Here is a 22,427-nt window from a genome sequence, read left to right as displayed (position 1 = left end):
CTATAGGGTTATCAAAAAATATATACATATATCCAAGCATTAAAGGAGCCAAACACTTTAGGTCGCAGATTGTCAAAGAAGCAACAGGGACAACTAAGTGAAAATAGTAAAAAAGCAACAGATGAAAGGACAGTCATTGTGGTGGCATAGCTAACTCAACAACCTGCAACTTCCCAGCAAACTGACGCTGCAATCCGGTACGTGGGTGGCCCACACATTTATTCAGAAGCATCGTTTTGATCATTAATAGCACTTGCGGAATGACATCAAGTAAAATTAAGTATAAAAAATATGATGCTACAAAAACGAAAGAATGCGCTGCAATTGCCACCACACAGCTAAAGGTGCAACATCAGCGTGTGTCAACGCTTTTCGGATGACTATGCTGGCATTTACTTACGTACATACACACATATATATACGAGAGTTTCGTGTGCGGTGAAGAATTTCTTTTAAAATTTTGTAGTAGTGGGATTTTTTCCCCATTTTCTTGCGCCTCCTGAATTGTCACATAGTAAAATGTAGTAAATCTTTTACATTTTAATTTTCCTAATTTAATTTCAAGACAAAATGACTTAATTAGATCGGCGGTAGGCAACAAAGCGAACAATGAAAAGCAGGAGGGCAATCGTCAATCGCCGCCAATGGTATTTGTGTGCGACAAGTGGTGACTTGTTTGCGCTTTGATCTTGTTTGCCTGCTACCGCACACATACAAATACATAGGTAGATACCACACACGCACACGGGTGCAGCGGCTTAAGGTCTTTGATCTTAGAAGGAAAAGATACTATATTACCCCAAAGTTGATGAAGAGGGTACACAAAAAATAATATAACAAAAACAAATGTTAATGAAAATCAGGTGTTATTGGTCAACTTTTCTTTATATTTTCCTTGCCACACCAGGAGGAGCAGATGAATATCTTCCTATACGCTTATTGGCTTGCTTAATCAATTACTTTTTTCGTTTAGTTTTTGTGCCACTGACATTCCATACCTTTCCAAAATACGCATGTTCATCAACTCAGCAACCGCACTAATGTAATTTATTCTCGCACTAAATTAATAATTTCTACTCAATTGGCTACACGCGACATGACAAAAATCATTGAATAATTGTTCACCTTTATTGCCTGGGATTCCATCAAGTTTATGTGCGTCACTTAGTCTCTGTCCAGTGGGTGGGCATTTGCGCTTGCAGGGGGTTGCGATAAATGAGAGCATTAACTTACTCCGGGGGAGATTGTGTGCGGGTTTTCTGTACTTCGCTTGTGGGCCACGTTTTGTGCTGAGTTGACTAAAGTGTTTTTATTATTATTTTTTTTTTTTTTTGGAAACACTCAATCAGAACACTGGGAAAAATATTCGACAAAAAAATTATGCTACGTAATTGACAGAGAACTTGTCTCATTGATTGTCAGGTAAAAAAATAGATTCATATTTATAGCGGCGCTCAGCGCAGTGTGTTTTCTCGTGACATACAGCGAGGTTAGTCGGAGCTTGATCCCACCGGGCAAACCGAGGCAAGCCTTCCCATTATTTAAGCCATGAATTACATATATATATATATATAAATATATATATATTGTTACCGGGAAAGTTGTCCTCAATACTTACGAATTTTATAATTTGGGTTGTCTCTGATGAATTTGGTTACATGACATGATGCCCGAAACTTAACCGGTTTTGGGATATTCGATTTTAAAGTTTATCTAAAAATTATATTTATTTTTGCTTGTACATTTACTCTTTTAAATATTATTCCAAGAACCCGATTTGTGTTTTCTCTTTAATACTTAAATAAAAGATTTAACCCGTAGGAAGGTTGCGAGCAAAACTAGGGGAGCGAAAATTTTTATAAGAAAAAAAAATTGTAAAAATGCGTGACTAAAAATTTTGCAATTTAAACTTATTCACCTATTATAATTCATTTGCCCCAATTCCTGATACAAATTCTCATTATTTTTCTTAATTTACTTTTCACGACTCCTGTTCTTAAATGTTGCCTCGTAGCGACAGGTTGCTCGTATCCACATTATCGATCGGAGTCATCCCATTGGCTATGAAGTGTTACATTAATTCCATACGTGAAAATCCATCGGCTTTCTTTACCGGCCATAGTATTGGCCATCTCTCAATTAATTGGGATATTTATTATTATGCGCCCGTTACCTTCAAGTGGCCTTCTGAAACCCTCTTAGGCCTCTTTATTCCAATCTCTTCTCTCGATGTGACTACCATCAAATATTAAATCATAGCAGAGGGAAAGCGATTAGCCGCCGCTGCTGTCTCTCAGTCTTTCCAGATGTCTCACCTCTTTCACAGTATCGGCCTCCAAGACGCATGCTGCATTCCATATATTCTTTAAGCCTAGCATATGTTGCACGAATGTTTCCCGCGAGTGAGGTTCTCCAAAAGCTCTGTAGAATTGTTTTTTTACAGAATGAAATTGCGAGCATGAGGATAAAATGTGGTGAACATCTTCTATAACTTCTTCGTTGCAGTAGTCGCAAATCGGGATTCTCGTCGTCGTTGAACTTGTGTAAATATGCTTTGCAGCAGCCGATTTCTAGAACTGGGTCAGAACAGTCTACTTCTCGATGTGAACTCATTAGTCAATGATTTAGATTAGAGATGCATTTGTGTGTCAGACGCTTTTCTGTAAAGTTATCGTACTTTCTCTGCCGCTCATCGATAGAGTTTGCTTTTATCGCTTCTCGAGGTCTCCACGTTTATACTATTGTATTTGGGCGGCTTGTCTCGCAAATATGTCTAAAAAATGCCTGCCAGATATTACTAGGGCTGTCTTGCCAAACACCGTTTTAAATGCATTACACACGCGTAATGCACACAACCGGTAGATAGACTGTAATCTTCGAAAGTAAGCCATCAGCCAAGATCAGACAGCAATTTTGTTTTGATCCTCATACATTTACCATGAGCTTCGACAGTGCTGTCACAGTTGTGAATGCTTTTTTGTTCGCATACTCGACATATACTTTCAATGACAGCCTCCATCTTTTATTGTTTATAGGTATTTTATTACGGGAATGGTGGAGATATTGAAGTTCTCAATGCCAAAGTGAATTTCTCTGGCTCAGGATGACTTTTTTTGTGGCTCTATAAGTAGATTATGTGTGCTAGCCAATATTGCACGCTCAAGACTGTATGAATTGCGTTATTACGGATATCGACTAAATTTTTAGCAATGTTATCAGCGAAGCCTATTAGAATTGTTGAAATAATAAGGTTTTTTTTTTTTTATGTCTACCATTGCCCATTTTACTACTTAATTGGTCGAAGGGTCTTTAACGTTTGCTAGTTCACCATTGGTACCTTAATTGACGACAGAGTTTTTGTTACTCTCTCCAGCCAGTAACAATTTATCCTTAGCATTTGTATGTGTGGGTGGCGAAAAAATTCTGGATCGTTTTCATATTGATCTGTGATTTGATTGGTAGCTCGATCGCTCTCGGTTAGCGACCTAACTCTTTTCTTTGTCATTTCCAATGATCGGTGCTGTTGTTTGAGAGGCTCTGGTAATTGTCTCTGTTCTCAACTGTCTTGAAGAGCGTACGTATGCTTGAGAGCATGCTTTTCATTTGTTGTAGTTCTCTGCTGATTAGCTAATATGAGTGGCTGTTAGGCTCAAAGATTCTCTACATAATGCCGGTTAATCCACAGTTTCCAGCTCTCTATTAATTTTTCTTCCCAAATCAGAAAATCAGCAGGGTATCCGTCTGGTTACAAATCCACACGTCTAATCGATTCTGCGTGTAAAGTACTCGAATGAATTTTGTCCGATAGACCAGAAACGTAGGCTAGATCAAAGGGAGGCCTATTGGAAAATCATTTCAGTTTCCTCAGTAATTCCTCTTTGCAATTAATACAATCAGTGGTAATCCTTGACTAAGTGGCACTAAAGAGTATTGCATGCGTTGGGCATTGCCACAAACAAGTCGGGGCTTGGCACTTGGGCGATGATGTGGATAATAATGTACAGCGGTGTTCTCTGTAAGAATTTCAGGTGTTAGAATTGTTATACAGCTTTAAAAAGCACAATCCTTGTGGTAATGACAAAAAGTCCCAGCAGTACGTTGTACATAATGTATTACACAGCTAATTTTTTTATTTTTGCAACCTCGTAGACAGCAAAAATGTCGAAATTAAATCGCGATCAAATTAGTGCATTACTTCAAGAAGATGATGATGAATCCATGGAATCAGGAACTGATTTTAGTGACGAAAGTGATGATATTTATAGTCCTGAGTTAGATAAACCCACTGGCAATGACGATTCTTCCAGCGATTCAGAGGAGACCGGATTGAGTGACGAGAATGGTGGCATAGACGATCAACCTGCACTAGGCACTCACCGAATGAGACGTTTGTTTCAAGAAAATCGGTTAGTAACCACCGCGAATGCAAAATTGCAGTAAATATTGAGCGCCACTCAACCACCTACGAAATTTTTCGCAAATTGTGTCCAAGAAGCATGTCTTTGTACATTGCCCAATGTACTAATGAGAGGCTCAGGAAAATACCCATAACGGAGCGAAACAAAAAAAAAACTACTTCAGACGGACTCCGGTGAAATTGATATATTACTTGGATGCATGTTTATCATGTCGTATAACCATGTGCCGTCGATTAAAAACTACTGGTCGAATCATAACTCATTGAGCAATGAATCTATAAAATCAGCCATATCACGTGAACGTTTTGAGCAGATAATGTCTAAGCTATATTTTGCTCCAGTTGACAAGCCTGCAGATGCAGGAAAAACCTATTATATTGACGATTTCATGAATTACTTGAAAACAACTTTCAAAGCCTGCCGGGTTGATAGTAGCTTCCAAAATATCGATGAACAAATGACTAAATTCAAAAGGCGTTCATCACTCAAGCAATATATGCCACTCAAGCCAGTGAAACGGGGCATCAAAATGTGGCTTCGCTGCGATTCTTTGACTGGATACACCTATGACATGAGTATCTATTGTGGAAAAAAGGATCTGTCCTTGAAGGGACACTCGGCGAACGAGTTGTGAATGATCTTGCAGCAACGATCTCTAACCCTGACGTGACACTTTGCTTTGATCGTTTTTTCACCACTGTTAATCTTATTAACAACATACAATATCCAGCTTTGGAAACATGCATGTCCAACCGGAAGAATGTTCCGAAAATACCAGAAAAATTGCAGCGAGGGGAAGCTATTTTCAAAGTTAATTCGGCGGGTACGAAGTCAAACTAAAACCCTTTAATTAATTTTTTAAGTAACTTTCGTAATTGCAGGTACCATAGTGGTAAAGTGGCAGGACGTCAAAGAGGTAATGCTGCTCAGTAACTGCCACACATCTGAAATGAGCACTGTTAGACGCAAAATGAAAGATGGAACTGAGGCAGAGTTTCCATGCCCTGACATCGTAAAGACGTACCGCGCAATTATGGGCGGTGTGGACTTGGCAGATCAAATGCAGGGATTGTATGATATAAACAGAAAATCAAATAAATGGAGGAAAGAAGTATTTTATCGTGGCATGATGATGGCTGCTGTAAACACTTGGGTTATATATTCGGAGCTGAATAGGAAGAAACCTGCCTTCTTACCAGTGCTGGTCGAGATTGCTGAGTCGCTAATTGAAAAAGGAAAGGAATCTACCGCATATAAACGATCCCGTCGGTCTGGAAGATCATTGAATAGGTACAAATCAATGACAAATGTGGGGGATCATTTACTCATAGAGCAGTCTAAAAGACGTCGGTGCGTAGCATGCGCCAATCGAAAAGTCGAGAAAAGAACAAAAATTATTTGCCGGGCTTGTAATTTGCCATTCTGTATACAATGTTTCGCTTCATCACATTCATAAAATAAATAAATGTACAAATCATATGTTATTACCAAAAAAATGTTTCTACTTTCTAGGTGTAGTTTGTACCCTGTTGGGACAAATATATTCCATTTTTAAATACTGTTGGGACACATATGTCCCACCTCAAAATACCGTTGTCTTCATAAGTTACAAGCTTCATCTAGTTTCTACGCACATAAAGTACCAATGGGTATCCAAAAACTCAAAAATAAAGTTTGAGCAAATCCCCTGCAAAAGTCGGAGCGAAAGGGTTAAGTTTGACATGTCATTTTTCTTCTTTTAAGTTAATGAAACATTTACTTGAATAAAGCGGCTTGAAAAAATATACTTCAAAGTAAATTTTAATTATATTTGGCGCAGACCTTAATAAAACTATTATCTTTAAAAAAATTGAAATCCATAGCCTAGCACATTGTTCAATTATTAAAGGTTTGCTCACTTGTGACATTCGACTTTTAGCACTCCCTTACAAAAGAATGCATTTAAGAAGGTGAAGAAAGTAGAACAAAATAAATCCTTTTTGGTAAAAATGGTAGCAAAAAAGTATTTTTTGACTTTAATGAAAACAAAGTTCGACAGTTTTAGAAAGTAAATTTTACATACTTAATATTTGAATGTACATAAGTACATATTTTATGGAAGAGTTAAATAAATATATTTCATATATGCCCATTTTTATGTGTATAAATAAATAAATATATGGTAAAAAAAGCAAAAATTGACAAAAAACAATTTCCACATGTTTCCACCTTATTTTACTACGTTTTTCGAAGAAGTTTCAACCTCCAAGTCACGATTATTTTTACATTACTAACTACATTCCCACATTTCTGTCGTCGGTGCTGGTACTCAGGCACTTTGGCACGCAATAAGCTTCTTCCAGGGGCTGCCGTATGCTGAGTAGTTGTAACATTAAAACTTTTATATACTAACTCCATTTTTTTAGCAATACTCAGAAAGCTGGTACTGTGCTTCGCTAAGCCTCCTCTGAACACTTCATCCACCCATGTTAAGATAGGCCCATGGGAAATAAGTTCCGTCAATCACAACTTCTTATAATGAAGCCTACAATGCTATAGATCGCTTCGCTATTCTCCTTGTTTGTAACTCTTTGTAGAAATGCTAGCTCTTTGCAAAACATGAATACTTTCAAAATCAGTACATCATAAGGAATAAACCTTTTTAAATTCTTCATTAATATATCAATATGGGATTGCCTTAATTACTCTATCATGTCCTGACTTAAGCGGTATCTCAGGTTGTATTCCATATCATACTTGTCCTGAACATATTGATACAAACTCTTGAGCTAGTTGTTGCTTGTAGGCAGATCATTTTGAAAATGAAATGTCTTTTCTACACATTTTACGTTTCCTTCACTTTTACTCAAAATTTCTAGACTAGCAACCCATTGTCTTGCTAAGAAAGCTGATTTATCAAGCGGGAACGAGAAAGCTGCTTACTGAGCAAACCTTTTATTATTGAACCATGAGTCTAGCATATGTATCTAAAGTTCCCTTCAAATATATAGTTGATTTGGCAAATTTCTAATTATTTAGTTATCACAATGAGTGAATTTGTTTGTGCTCGTAGAGTTTTGTTTGACTTTTTCAAAAAGTCAGGCACAAATTGTGCAGAGTTAAAAAATGTTTGAGGGACACTTTTACATTGTCATCAGAGAGCGAGGTGACATATGTGTAGTTGGAACATTTGTTTAGAAAAATGTACTATCTAAGTTTAACGATCGATAGGATGAGGCAAGAGGTATAACAGATCGTATTGAAAAAAGTAGCAGCGCTTTGGGGGATAGTGAATTCAAGGTAATATTTGAAGATAATATTCCTACAACTTCAGGTGAACGTAGTGTATGCGGTCGACCATATCATGATATCATACCCATCGCATGAAGTAAAAGAAGAAATCTAAAAACCGAAAAAATATAAATCTCGTACTAGAATATGGATTTGATTTTATACACAACGCTTATGGGGTTAGGGGTAGTCAGAGTCCCGAAAAAATTATGATTTTCAATAATTTTGTTTTTTTGCTAGTCGATTGCTTTATTTTACAAAAATAAAACATAGCATTAGTACATCATGCTTCCACTTGACTTTAGAAAAAATTAAAAAAATAAGTAAATAATTGTAAAAGTTATCGCTGTTTGTATGAAGTCAGTTTCTCTAGAAGTCCCTTGCGGTGATCATCACAAGTCCTTGGAGATTCATCTAAAATCAATCGGACAAGTTTTATTAATTATTGTGCCTAATCGAAGCTTTTTTTTATTATGTTTTCAAAATTAAAAATATGGCGGCCTCAGGAAATATTTTTTTTGGGGGTAGGGTCACAAAATTGAAATTTTTTTTCTCACTCATCTTATAGTAAATCATTTCAAGAATGTTGTGTCAAAATTTAAAGTGGATCGGAGCAGAACTCTCAAAGTTATAGCCTTTGTAGGCACTCTACCTCGAATGCGGAGCATCGATAATTTTTCAGAGTCATTTTTTCAAACGCGTTTTTCCCGAAACGACTTCTTAAAAGTCGTTGCCAATCACAACTCCGAAACTATTCAACCGATTCTTTTCAAATTTGGCACACGTTTTCTAAATCAAAAATACCTCCCCCCCCCCCCCCCCCACTGTTTTTTTTTATTTTTTTTTTTTTAAGGTTGTTTTTCACTTACAAATATGCCGAAATTTTTCGCCAAAAATGCTCGTTTTACGTTTTTTTGCCACCAAAACTACAAAAATGAAAAAAAAGTGTTTTTTTAGCGCTAAACCCTACCACCCCCTTAAGTTACCGTGATCACCAGTTCAAAAAACATAGTTTTCAGAAAAACACATTTAAAGTTTTGCTATCGATCCCCTCTCTATCGAGCGCCCTTTGTTAATTCTTGAAGAATTCGAAAAGTATTTGTCGGATTCCCTACAAATTTTCACACATTATTTTTAAGATATTATACTTAAAAAAAATGCAAAAAAAATCCGATTTTTTGAAAATCTGACTACCCCTAATCACTTATGTCTAATATTTTCATACTGTCAATCAGCGAATCAGCTGAAGCGTCTATTGTACGTATTGCATGTACCTTGCCTAGCTTCAGTATCGAAATTAATGAGATTGGTCATTCTATCAAGCTCAAAGACCTTTTAGAGCCTACTACAGCTCGGATTCTTCTAATTAAACTCTTACATAAGTACAAACATATAGGATACAGAAATATGAATTTATACCTTAAATAGGGCTGTAACGGATTATCTAGTCAGAGTGAATTGCCAGGAAGCCAAAAATATAATAAATAATATACTTTGCTCTGGCTAATAAAAAAATCAATGATTGTGTTCTTTTTCTCCTGTTTATATGCTACAAACCATAACTCAAAAATTATTCCAAAAATGAACCGCCAGCCAAAATTAGATTCTACTAAAATCTGCGCTAGTATATAAAGTTCGGGCTTGACCGAATTTAGCGCTTCCATACTTGTTCAGCATACTCTTGTTTTAGGGCGGTGTTATTACGCGTAAACTATTCCATAATAGCAACGTGTAATGGGAATAAATAAACATAACAAAGTTAAGAAGAATTGTGTTAACATTTCGGTAAACTCACGCCGTGTATTTGATTATTGCCAGAATTGACGTGCTCCCTTTTCAGTGGCTCCATATTCTCTGTTTCCTCATTCATTTCCAAAATTATTCGCCACCAACCAATCACCCAACCGAAACACCCACACAACAGAATTTCAGTAAAATCGTTGTCCCACACGTGGCTGCTGACTTTGCTGGCTGTCCCAGAAACTGTTGTCCCCCAAACGTCGTCCGCGTGTTCTGCATCGGCAGCAGTAGCCCCAGCAAAATGTCAAAGAAATAACAACAGTCGACATTCCGCCATCAACATTATTGGCAACAACAGCAACGTAATTAGAGAGATTTATGCATTCATTAATCGGCTAAGTTGTGGTGATTATTCTTCGACAGTATTGGTGGTATAATTGTAATCTGTGGAGGCTGCCGCTGGCACCTGCCCATCAGCGCAGAGAATGAAAGCTGGGGATTACTCCGCTTGCACATGAACATGAACGGGGGATTAACTGTCACTACAAATGTTGCAGCAATTGCGGAAACTGCTGGGCCACAGTGCGCGTGTGGCTGATTGTTAATTTCCCTTGTTGTTGCAGTTTCTGTTGCCATCGCTGTCGTTTGCTGTCGGGAATCGGTCCATGCCACAAATCAGTTTGATTAAAGCTTTTGTTACCTGTTTTAACTGTCGCATATTTATTTTGATTATATTCTTTTAATGTTTTTATTTTTGCATTTTGGTGCCTAATATATAGTATTCATTTCCGATTGCATTGTTAGCTGGTAGCGCAAGGGCACAAGCCAGACCTGCAATGGCGGTACGTTAATTTCATTTTGGGTCACAGACAATGCGGCTTTTGTTTGTGGCACTGTTGTTGCCGTTGTAGCAAAGAATTAATGTTGTGACTTTTCATTAAAAATTTATGGCAGTCATTTGATGTGACACAATAATATTGTTGCTTCATGTTCTCAGACACTTCCAGGTGACGGCTGAAAATAATGTTTATTTATTTTTCACGACAAAAGATAGGACTTAAATAATTGCTGCGAATAAATAATTTCTTAAATGAGGTCGATCAGAGGGCGAGTTATTTTTCTAAGTTTTTTTTAACAAATTTAAAAATTTTGTCGTAAGCAATGCAGACCCAATTACTGCAAAAAATGGTACGGTTTATAAGATTTTATCTGCTTTTCTTTGCAATACCTGTATTCCAAAGGCGTAAAAATCAATGCACAGTAGAGACATTACCCTCAGACAACCGGTAATAGAGAGCTTCAACAGTAAGGGCACCACGTATGTATGTAAATTTGACTTCTCACTGACTAATGGGAAGCTGCAACGCTGGGAGCCTTCGATAGCGAAAACCTCCTTCCCTTGGTGCTCCTTTGAGGAAAAAAGTTTAAGTAAGCATGAAACGTTTCTACATTGTTTCTTTATAATTTTCCAGAAATAGAAGGACCTACAGTTCTATGTAGACATCAAATGGCAAATCATGTTTTTTATAGGGACCTTTTTCATGGCACAAATGCATTCCTGCCGAGGAACGACCATTATGCAAAAAACCTTTTCAATTTTTTGATGATTCATGCCCATAATGGGTTTTGAATCCGGCCTCCACCTAATACTAATTGCGTACAAATAAATTTGTTATGTTATGTACAGGGTGGGCCATATAGCGTTTGCTTTTTGAACCACCTATTTTTTTGAGAATGGTAACACAAATGACATGTCAAATGTGTTCATAATTTACTTAAAGGTTTGACATTTACGAAATGGGACGCTATACGCTTGAACAAAATTGGGAAATATTGAAAACCTATTTCCAAAGTGGTGAGTCTTCTTCTTCTTTTCTGATTTTCACATCGGTGGCTACGTCAATAAGCAAAATTGTCGGATTTGGGGCTCAGAAAATCCACACATTACTGTAGAGAAGCAAATGGATCCACAACGAGTCACTGTTTGGTGCGGTTTTTGGTCTGGCGACATCATCGGGCCATTCTTTTTCGAAAATGAGCGAGGAGCCGCGGTTACAGTAAATGGTGAGCGTTAACGGGGCATGCTCAACAAGTTGTTTCCAAAAATTGAAGAGGATGACATAGACGACATTTGGTTTCAACAGGACGGTGCAACTTGTCACACTGCCAAAGTTACACTCGAACTTTTGGCTACCGTTTTTGAATTCCGATATCAGTTGGCCGCCTCGGAGCTGTGATTTAAGCCCGTTAAACTATTTTTTTTGGGGAGCCGTTAAGGACAAATGCTAAGCGAACCATCCAGAGACGATTGATGCTTTGAAATTGGAGCTCAAACAATCGAAAATGTGCTTAAAAATTGGGTTGATCGAATGGCCTACTGTAAAGCCAGTCGTGGCAGTCATTTGACCGATATTATTTTTCATTCATAAATGACAATGTTCAATCTTCAAAATAATAAAAAAGTTGGAAAAAATATTAATTAGTTTTTTTTTTATAGCCGATCCAAGAAGCAAATTTTACATGGCCTACCCTATAGTTAGGCACAAAGTTTTGATTTCAATGAAGGAACTCATATTATGTACTATGTAATATCTATGTATTTGATATCAATTCTTCCAAAAATTGGTTTGTTTTTAGGCTTGGCTATAATTATAAGAAAACCGAAAAAATTAAAGCGCATTTATTAAAGGTGGTGGCACTAGACCAGCAACAATGTTCTGTACGTTTGATTGTCAAAGCAAAATTTAGAGAAACTAAAAAATAAATAATGAATTCGCCTTGTTTCATTCTGAGCTGACAAACTCAACTGTTTTACCAACACCACCTTTAATAGATTCGCTCTGGAAAAAAGTTGACAAATAATGTATAATTTTAAGTTTTGGAACTTTTGATACAGAGATATTCAAAGTGGAATATATTCGTTTATTTTGAACATTAAAGAAAATACCTTCAATTTTTAATACAAAATATCCTTGAAAAAATATTTTTTTTTTAATAAAATTTAATTATTTTGGTAAAAATATTTTGGAATTTTTTTTTCGAACTTTTGAGCAACATTCCCCTGAGAGATATTCTAAATTTTTCATTAATAGCTGAGTCTATACGAAGTAATCCCTGGTAATTTCATAGTAAGATTCTCATATATTTTCAAATTATTTTGAAATAGATATAGCGGACTGTGAAAAATCAGTGCAAAATCCTGATCTAGCGAACCGCCGATCATCGTCATCTATTAGCGTCATAGCCCGAGATGGGCTTTAGCGCAGATACAAAGTATTTTATTCGCATTTCATCACCCAAAGAAAACTTGGCTCCCATCTTGAGACGCATTTGGATTTTTAGCGATCATTTATCTGTAATGCAACTCTACAAAAAATAAGTCAATAGAGTCTCATCATAGCTTTTAGGCATCCAATTAAGATGAGTGCTTTTTCCGATTATTCGATTTTCGAATGTTTTTCGTGTATCTCAGCTCTCTTCAATCGAAAATTGACGCTTTTGTAAATGTCTGGCCATAAAAAAAAATTTCTGATACATCAAGCGAATTCACTTTTTTTAACTATTTGTTGCGCGCGAAGAAATTGTTTTACTTTTTCTAAAATTTTTGTCATACGAAAGAAATGAGAAGATTGGCATACAAAAGAAATGAGAAGATTGGATTTTGTGGTAAGTTATGCATAAGTTTAAAGAAAATATTAGTGTTGAACGGAGCAAGGGTAGCAGATGAAAAAAGGCTCTGGTAATCGTAATAAAGCAGAGATGATAGTGCTGAAGAAAAATCTTAGATGCTTTGGAAGAAACAATAAAACAATAATAATAGCGGAATATCTGTGTTTTTTGTGCGCAAGGTAAAATATGGCGATTCTCTAAGGCTTTCAAAGTCCAAAAGTCCAGCTCATAATGCAGCAACGAATAATAAAGCAAAAGTACCAGCTACTATCCGGCATAACAATTTCTTCAAAAGAATCGACTGCTGACTAATGGATGGCAAAACATACATACATACGTACTTTCTGATTTTTTTCTGTTTTTAGGGCAATCATTTTTCAGAAGCAATGTGGGAAAGTTTAGAATATAAAGCAAAAAAACCAAAAAGTTCCTAAACAAAAGTTTCCAAAAAGATTCCGCGCCAATCCGTAATTTGAACAAAAAACAACAACAACGCTTTAACAATGACCGGAACTTCTAATGGAAAAATTTATGTGAAATTGTACTTGCAAAGGAGACTTCTAACATTCAGAGACGCGCACAATATGTCAACTAACTTCTGGCCTAATTTGACGTGAGGTAATTACAGCAAAGCAGCTCTTAAATGATACAAAACTCACCTAATTCTCCACCTAGTCAAGAGATATTGGGCTTTGGTGAACAGGAAAGTAAAGACAACAACGCAACTATCAAATGAAGTCAAGCCATTTTTTCATTTTAATTTCAATTATCAAGTAAAAGGTTACAAAAGCTAATAGACTAGAGATAAAAAATGACTTAAACATAAAACTTCGAGATAAGAAGAAGTGATTTGATTTCAGCTAAGATTTAAATAGAGATCTACAAAGAGTTGAATCCAGATCGAGGCGAACGTGGCTCGTTAAAATGAAGAGATTGCATAGAAACCCGACAAGGCTGCGTTGAACTCTTTCGATCCTTTAGGAATAAACCGTATAAATTGGATTCCAAATTACAAAGGCATACTTCAACGTGACATCTCTAAAGCATTATAGAACGTTTTCCTAGTATAAGTATCCTTAAGGTCTCGCGAGAGGTGACACTTCAACCCAAGAAATGGAGCTACCTTTCAAACTTCAACGATAATAAATATTTTAAAATTAAAAATAAAAATTTGAAGCATTATCGAAAGATTTTGCAAAATCTATGTAGAAGTGCAAAATTTAGTTAAAATCCGTTTAGCTTTCTCATCATTGAATATTTTTCTTTAACTATGTACAAAAATGAGCGCCACTATTCAAGAACTTCAGCATCCACGAAAAGTGTGCATAGTAGCGATTGCAGATATTTTCCCATTAACTTTTGAGCACAAAAACATTTTCCACTTGCGACGATGCCACGCAGCTGATAACATTTGTCACACCAACGCTGCCTTTGAACTCCAGGAGCAACAGAGTTGTAGAAAATTCCGCGGCAGACATTAGATGTCTTTTGGGTACAAAAATCAACACACCAACATAGAAAAACGGAAATAATATGTGAGTTGGGGAAATAACTAAGTATTAGTAAAAGTATAGACCAACGAACGACACCTCAAGGAATCTTAACAGTAGCACAACAAAAGCAAACGCTGCGCCAGAGCGCCAGCTCAGACCGTCGGATATCGGATGTCGCGTTTTTGCTAAGCCAGCTGTTACGACGCAAACGCTGTGGCATATTTAAGAAGCGAGACGGAAAAGTATACGTGAAAATGCCACAAATATGCATTAGGTTGTCTGGGTACTTTTTTTTGCGAACCAATTTTTTTTCTTGCGAGATGTGCGCACTTAACCACAACGAGCTAAAAACTGCAACAAATATTTGGTGTCTAAGTTCAAGATTTTTATGCAGCAGACACTTTGGTTGCGCCCAAATTGCCAGAAACCAGTGAAAAATAAAAACAACAATAACAATTGGAGCAAGGAAGTGACAACAAGTGCCGACCGAGCGACATTTCCATTGTTAAGCTGCTGTTGTCGTTGTTATTGTTGTTGGCAGTTTTGCTGATAAAGCTTCTAACTACCAACACTTCTAACCTTTTTCTCTTAGGTTACATACATACATACATATTAACTTGGGTGGAAGTGGTAATATTTATCGGGTGGTTTTTTAGTTGCATGAGAACTTTTCGGTAACTATGGGTTGACAGCTGACAATGACAGACTGTGTTGTCATTTCTGTTTAATAAGGTGTGAATCGCTTAGCGGCAGAACAACGCTTCGGAATTGTGGAAATTTACTTTGAAAAAAAAAACTCTTCGCGAAGTTCATAGCGCACTGGCGGCAGCATAGGCCCTTAGCGCTACCGAGCCATGCTGACTAAATTTTTGTTTCCAAAAATTGATCAGCTAAACATCGACGGCATTTCGTTCGAACAAAGCGGCGCAACTGGTCGTACAGCACACTTAACAGTCGATCGAACGGGCCATATAACTCGTAGACGCAGCAGACATATGAAGGATCTCATACTCCAAAAATAAAGTCCATGAAATTATCAATCAGATTATAGTACAAAAAATACATCTCAACAATAAATATTTGTGTTTTTTATTATCACTTTGGGTGGCTACTGTAGCCAAATGGGTTGGTGCGTGATTACCATTCGGAAGTGCGTAGAAAAAGCCTTTTCTAACAGCGGTCGTGTCTCGGCAGGCATTGGCAAGCCTCTGAATGTATTTCGGCCATAAAAACCATCCTCATAAAAAACTACATGTCGTTCGGAGTCGGCTTAAACCGTAGAACGGGCCCCTACAGGGTGGAAATTATCAAGTCGCACGCCACAAATACGAGGTGGAGCTCGGCAATGAATATATTCGAATATATTATCACTTTAAGTTCTCAAGCTCTTAAAAAACACCCGATATATATTTATATATACATTTCTACTTCTCCCTCTTTCTCTCTTCTCTTCGAGCCCGGAAAGCCACAGACTACACTTTGTATTATCGGATTTTGCAATACATAATGGCAATGACAACAACAATAACAACACAAGTAAAACTAACAACAATACGGCCCTTACGTGTTTGTCGTAACGTTAAGTACTTTTGCTAAGAAGCCAAGAAGCGGGTTGGCCACATAGTGACCCTTAAGCCATTGCGCCGCACTCAAGTTCTTCATTCGCCGAGTACATTAATGTCTGCATTGGGATGTTAGGAAATCATTAAGCTCATTACACATTCACATAAAAAGGACTAGTTACATACATAGTATGTACATAAATAAAATGAGAAAAATGCAGAAAAGTATCTCTATTGGTGGTTGCACTCAAAGCAGCCGCCATCAATGCGTCCAAGTGGACTCGTACTAAACGAAAAGTTTGAAAAAGTGTAATTGCGATAGGAAAAGTGTGTACGCCTTCGGCGACCACGCGACCAATACCCCTATACGCTCGACACACTTCTCCTTTCGCGGAAATATCTCTCGCGAGTGTCCTTTCGTAAGCCACAAACTACTAACCGCAGTGAATTTACCACAAAACTTTTTTTACTTTCGCCAAAAATTTAATGAGTCTGTGCAACTAGGGGGCACTAAGAGCCTTGGGGTAGCAAAAAAAAGAAAGAAATTTGAAAAAATTAGAAATGCAATGAAGAAAAAAGTAGCTAAAAAGCTGACACAAGACCAAAACTTATTGTTAGTTACGTAAATGTGATAAATATTGTTGTTGTGTTCCAGCACATTTCTCCCCCAGCTTTTCAGTAATGAGGTTATGCCACTTTTTGTGCCTTTTGCACTTCCTTGAATATCTCATGCCTTTTTTTACTTTTTTACTTTTATATGTTCGTATGTATGTATGTGTAAAGCAGAAAACGACAAATATGTTTGCAAAAATCGAAAAAAACAGCATCAGTATAAAGCAAAGAAACGTGCAGCCACAAAAAATCTAAAACACTTTTCCGCTGATAAAGGAAGGAATAAAAAAAATATGACACAAGGACAATGACGAAAAACATGCGCTTGCTGCGATAAAATGACTAAGCGAGTAAAGTCTACGTCGTAGTAGCTCAAACGTTGGGTAGGGCAGCTTCTTTTGTGAGTAGAAAATTTTTCTGTCCTTAAGGCATCATTAATTTTATTTAACGGCTGTAAAATTCATATCTCCCCTTGGCACTACAGTTTACCATAATTTGCGGTTATCACAAAGCGTTAATAATTATTTCTTCTTTCATTTCGAAATAAAAAAAACACTATAAGCATAAAAAATTATGTTTGTAGAAAAAATTTGGATAAGGAAATACATGCTAACACAGCGAGCTCCCTCGTAAAATATGCAAATAATTTGTCAGTTAGTCCAGGCATGTTTTTTGCCTTGCGAGTATACCCTACCAGCTTTCAAGGTCTCAGAAACGTTAATACTCAAAACTGCGCGTAATCTTTGGTAAATTTGTCAGCGTGTTTGTTATGTGACAAAAGGGACATGAAATGCTCTGGTTTAGATAATAGTAATTGTTGAGTCCTTTTGAGTTATGACAGATAAAATAATAAAATATTAGCCGTTTGACTAATTTGCAACCAGGAAATAAGTGAACAAAAAGCAACAGCGGCAAAAGTGAGAAATGGGGTGGCATTTGCATGCTAAAGAGTTTTTAAATTATGGCATACGAATTTTTTGTATTTGACAAGACTGAAACTGAACTTATCATTTACATTATAAGAAAATGACTACCGAAATTCTGTGCTACATAAAGGGTGGTTAAATTTTAAGGGCCGATGTGGAATGAGAACCACACCTAAACGTCAAGCTTTTTCTGAATTTGATTTGACATTTTTCAATTTCAGACTAACTCTATTTTAACCATGAAAAGATACACAATCAAACAACGCGTTAAAGTTATTCAGGCTTTTTATGAAAACGGGCGTTCAAATCAAAATGCATATCGCGCACTTCGTGATTTTTTCGGTCAATTTAATCCTCCAAATGTGCGCACAATCGGAAAAATTGTGCAAAAGTTTGAGCAAACCGGGTCTCTAGGAGATGTGTAAACACCAGTGCATGCTCGTGCAGCTCGTACTTCAGAAAATATTGCTGCTGTTCGCGATATTGTGGTTGAAGAGCCGTCCACCTCAACTCGTCGTCGTGCCCAACAATTGCACCTCTCACGCTCGTCGTTGATGAACATTATGCATAAAGACTTGCATTTACACGCTTACAAGGTGCAATTGACTCAAGAACTAAAGCCTCTTGACCATTTCAAGCGTCGTCAATGGTCAGAATGGTGGCAGGAAATGGCAACAGTGAATGACCAATTTTCGAAGAAAATCATCTTCAGTGATGAGGCACATTTTCACCTCAGTGGACTCGTCAATAAGCAGAATTGCCGCATTTGGGCGAATAATAATCCAAGAGTGATTACCGAAAAACCAATGCACCCACAAAGAGTGACTGTTTGGTGCGGTTTATGGGCCGACGGCATCATTGGACCGTATTTTTTCCAAAATGAGGTCGTTCAGGCAGTTACTGTGAATAGTGTTCGCTATCGTGAGATGATATCGAACTTTTTATGGCCCGTATTACAAGATATGGATGTGAACGATATGTGGTTTCAACAGGACGGTGCCACTTGTCACACAGCTAACGAAACAATGGCTCTTTTGCGCGAAAAATTTGATGGCCGAATAATCTCACGTCGCGGCGATGTCAATTGGCCGCCAAGATCATGTGTTAAATCACACACCGTTGGACTTCTTTCTGTGGGGTTATTTGAAAGAACAGGTGTACGTCAATGAGCTAGCAACAACTTAAGAGCTAAAGGATAGGATAATTCAGCATCTCAATTATGCCTCAGCGTCATCGAAAATTTGGACCATCGGATGGGGGTGTGCCGCCTAGACCGCGGCAGCCATTTGGCAAATATTTTGTTTCATACGTAATTAAGCCATACCAATATTATTAATATATAATAAAGAGAAATGATAATAATTTCTTAAAATAATTGTATTTTATTCAAAATCAACACCGGCCCTTGAAACTTAACCTCCCTTTATACAGGGTGGCTGATGAAAGCCGCTACCAAAAAAAAAATTGAATAACTTTTTTTCTTTTTAAGTTATCTGTTCCATTTTTGTTTTAATTTGCAGATTGATCGTTAAAATTTATTAAAATGGATAACTGGGACACGCAAACAAGAATTTGGATAGTCCGCCGCTATCACGCACTGGAGTCCGTAGTTTTGGTACAGAGAGAGTACAGGCGGATGTTTGGCGGCGATCCCCCGAGCAGATGGACCATAATGAGACTGGTGAATAATTTTGCTGAGCAAGGAACAGTCGCAAGAAGGCCTTATCATCGAAACCCACCAGTTCGGACGGAGGAAACGATCGCTGCTGTAGCTGCAGCTATACAAAGCAATCCAAGGGTTTCAACAAGAAGCTTATCTGCTCAACTTGGTGTCAGCCGACAGTCTTTGCAAACAATAATGCACAAAGATTTAGACTTATTTCCCTACAAAATTCAAATCGTTAACAAACTGAATGCAGCAGACTTGCCGATTCGCTTGGAATTTTGCCAGAAGATCCTGCAAATGGTGGAAGAAGACCAAAAAATGTTAAACTGCCTTTTCATGTCTGATGAGGCCCATTTCGATTTAAACGGCAATGCGAACAAACAAATTTGTCGAATATGGAGTACTTCTAACCCACAGATACTCCACGAGACGGAATTGCATCCTCTTCGCGTGACAGTGTGGTGTGCGGTTTCTTCACGATGTATTGTCGGGCCTTATTTTTTTGAAGAAAATGGTCACACCGTTACGGTTACTGGAGACAGTTATTTGAAAATGCTGAAGGAATTTTTCTATCCAGAACTACGCCGAAAGAGAATTTCTTTCAACTCTGTGTGGTTTCAACAAGATGGGGCAACGTCTCACATAGCCCAGACTGTTATGACAGAGTTGCGATGAAAATTTCCCAATAAACTGATTTCAAGAAACTCCGAATTTCGTTGGCCCCCCAGGCCGCCTGACCTTACTGCACCTGACTTTTTCTTGTGGGGTTTATGTAAACAAGAAGTTTATAAAACAAAGCCAACAAATTTGGATGAACTAAAACAATCCATTCGGGCAACAATTGCGGCTATTCTTGTCGCAACTCTCAAAGCAGCAATGAACAACTTTTTACTAAGATGCCGCACTTGTGTCAACGAGCATGGGGGGCATTAAAATTCAATTATTTTTAAAACTAGTTAAGTTACATTTAATAAAATTTAATGACCTTCAACTTGAAAAAAAAATAAATGAATTCCATACACTAAAAAAAGTTAATTGAGTTTCTTAATGTAGCAAAATTCATCAGCCACCCTGTATATATAATTAGCGCGTACATCCCCTTTTGGCTGTTTGACCGAGCTCCTCCTCCTATTTGTGGCGTGCGTCATGATGTTGTTCCACAAATGGAGGGACCTACAATTTCAAGCCGATTCCGAACGGTAGATATTTTTATGAGGAGCTTTTTCCTGGCAGAAGCACACTCGGAGATTTGCCATTGCCTGCCGAGGGGGCGACCGCTATTAGAAAAAACTTATTCTTAATGTTGGTCTTTCACCAAGATTTAAGCCTACGTTCTCTCTGAATTCGGAATGTTAGTCACGCACCAACCCATTCGGCTACGGCGGCCGAAGAAGAAATTAATAAAAGAAAAAGTCGTAAACCGGTTTCTTATATCCATATATATATCCCCGAATACGATTGCATAGCCATCTGCACAGACATGGGATATGGTCAACTGGCTTCTATCGTTTCTGCGACCAATCCCCGGAGGCTGCAACATGCATTCTTTTCGAATGTGATGCTATAGCGAGAAAGAAGGATTAGACATCTCGGCCAAATGTGAGCGGAAGAAAGGCATATATGCTGAGAACAATCCTGCTCCATCTTAGGTTTATTAAGAGAGCTGAGTTTGGATGAGGTAGACGGAATAGGAGAACACGAGGTCAAAGTGCAAACCTTCTTTGAATGAAAAATTTTTTTATAAAAAATTAAAGCAAAAAATTGTGCAGGAAAAATATTATGAATATTGTCAAAAGTTACCTTAATCTGGGTCCCGGGTCATCGGAACATTGAAGATAACGAAAAAGCTGATGAACTGGCAAGAGGGGGATCTGCCATGAATAACGCTCTTGCAGAATTGGTATTCATACCATTAGGTGCAGTCAAGAGTACAATTTCCCAAAAATACCTCCGAATCGCGGACTGTAGGTGGAAAGTCCAGACGAAATGCAAAATTAGCAGAACGTTATGGCCCACCTACAACCTCAAGCAATCGTCGGCATTAATAAGAATGAAACGACGGGACGCCTGGAGACTATAACTGGTTTTTGGCCTACCGGAGAATATCTATCACAATATATACTGTCACAGTTGCAAACAACCGGAGAAAAAGGAGATAATCTTCCATTTACTCTGTGAATGCCCTGTCCTATGGAAGGACAGAATGTTAACCCTGGGCTAACCGCTGTTCGAGAATCTCGAACAACTATCTGGTTTAGACGTTAACAACCTAATAAGGTTCCTTAACCGCGCAGACTGGATATAGTTATGCTGTAAATAACCGTTAAACAAGTTGGTAACGAAGATGTGGCAACAAAATGGTGCGGAAGCGCTAGTTGGATTCTGGAAGAATCACCACTTTAACCAACCAACCAACCATTGTGAAAAGATAAAATGACTGAATTATGTGACCTCAATTGTATACCAATAAACAGATATGAATTGAAAAATGAACTCGAACGTGAAAAACTCTGTATACGTGCCAAATACTCAGCAACATTAAAAGCAGAGTGAAGTTGAGTATTATCGTGGTTCGAGAACAAAAATCTGTTTTTTGTTGTTTTTTTTGCTTAAAGTGCATAATACTCAGATAATGTAATACAAGTACTACCAGAATAGGTAGTTTTCACAATCGATATACCAGCGAAGTTTGAATTCTGAAATCACCTTTCTATCTGATCATAGTATCATATTTCATTATAACATTAGAGAGCTGTGTTTCGGGATGCTTTTAATATCATTTTTTCAATGAAAAAGGAATTTTACATTTTCTAAGCAAGCCTGTATTGCCTGCGCTAGTGAGAGCATACAACGTCGCATTGTCGCCGAAATATTGTATTATCAGTCTATCAATTTCCACGCCCATTTTTCAAAACACGAATTCTTCATTACGAATAAATTGAAAAGCATTAGATATAAGAAGACAACGCAATAAGCGCATTAATGACGCTACAACACACACACACATACGCACACACAAATATGTCAGCATAGGAACGCATACACTTGCATATATGCTGACATTTTCTTCG

General features: G+C 37.5%; 1 protein-coding gene across 1 annotated transcript; it reads left to right on the top strand.

The window, feature by feature from the left end:
- Window positions 1–5,162: 5,162 nt before the first annotated feature.
- LOC129238231 (uncharacterized) lies at window positions 5,163–10,026 on the top strand. The gene is made up of 3 exons (XM_054873272.1): window positions 5,163–5,241; window positions 5,300–5,708; window positions 9,852–10,026. The coding sequence occupies exons 1-3, from the start codon at window positions 5,163–5,165 to the stop codon at window positions 10,024–10,026; spliced, it is 663 nt and encodes a 220-aa protein (XP_054729247.1).
- The last annotated feature ends 12,401 nt before the right edge of the window (window positions 10,027–22,427 follow it).

Source organism: Anastrepha obliqua, chromosome 2 (genome assembly GCF_027943255.1).
Source record: "Anastrepha obliqua isolate idAnaObli1 chromosome 2, idAnaObli1_1.0, whole genome shotgun sequence".
Taxonomy (NCBI): Eukaryota; Metazoa; Arthropoda; class Insecta; order Diptera; family Tephritidae; genus Anastrepha; species Anastrepha obliqua.
Note: the sequence above shows the minus strand (reverse complement) of the source record. Positions and strands in the feature narration are given on the sequence as shown.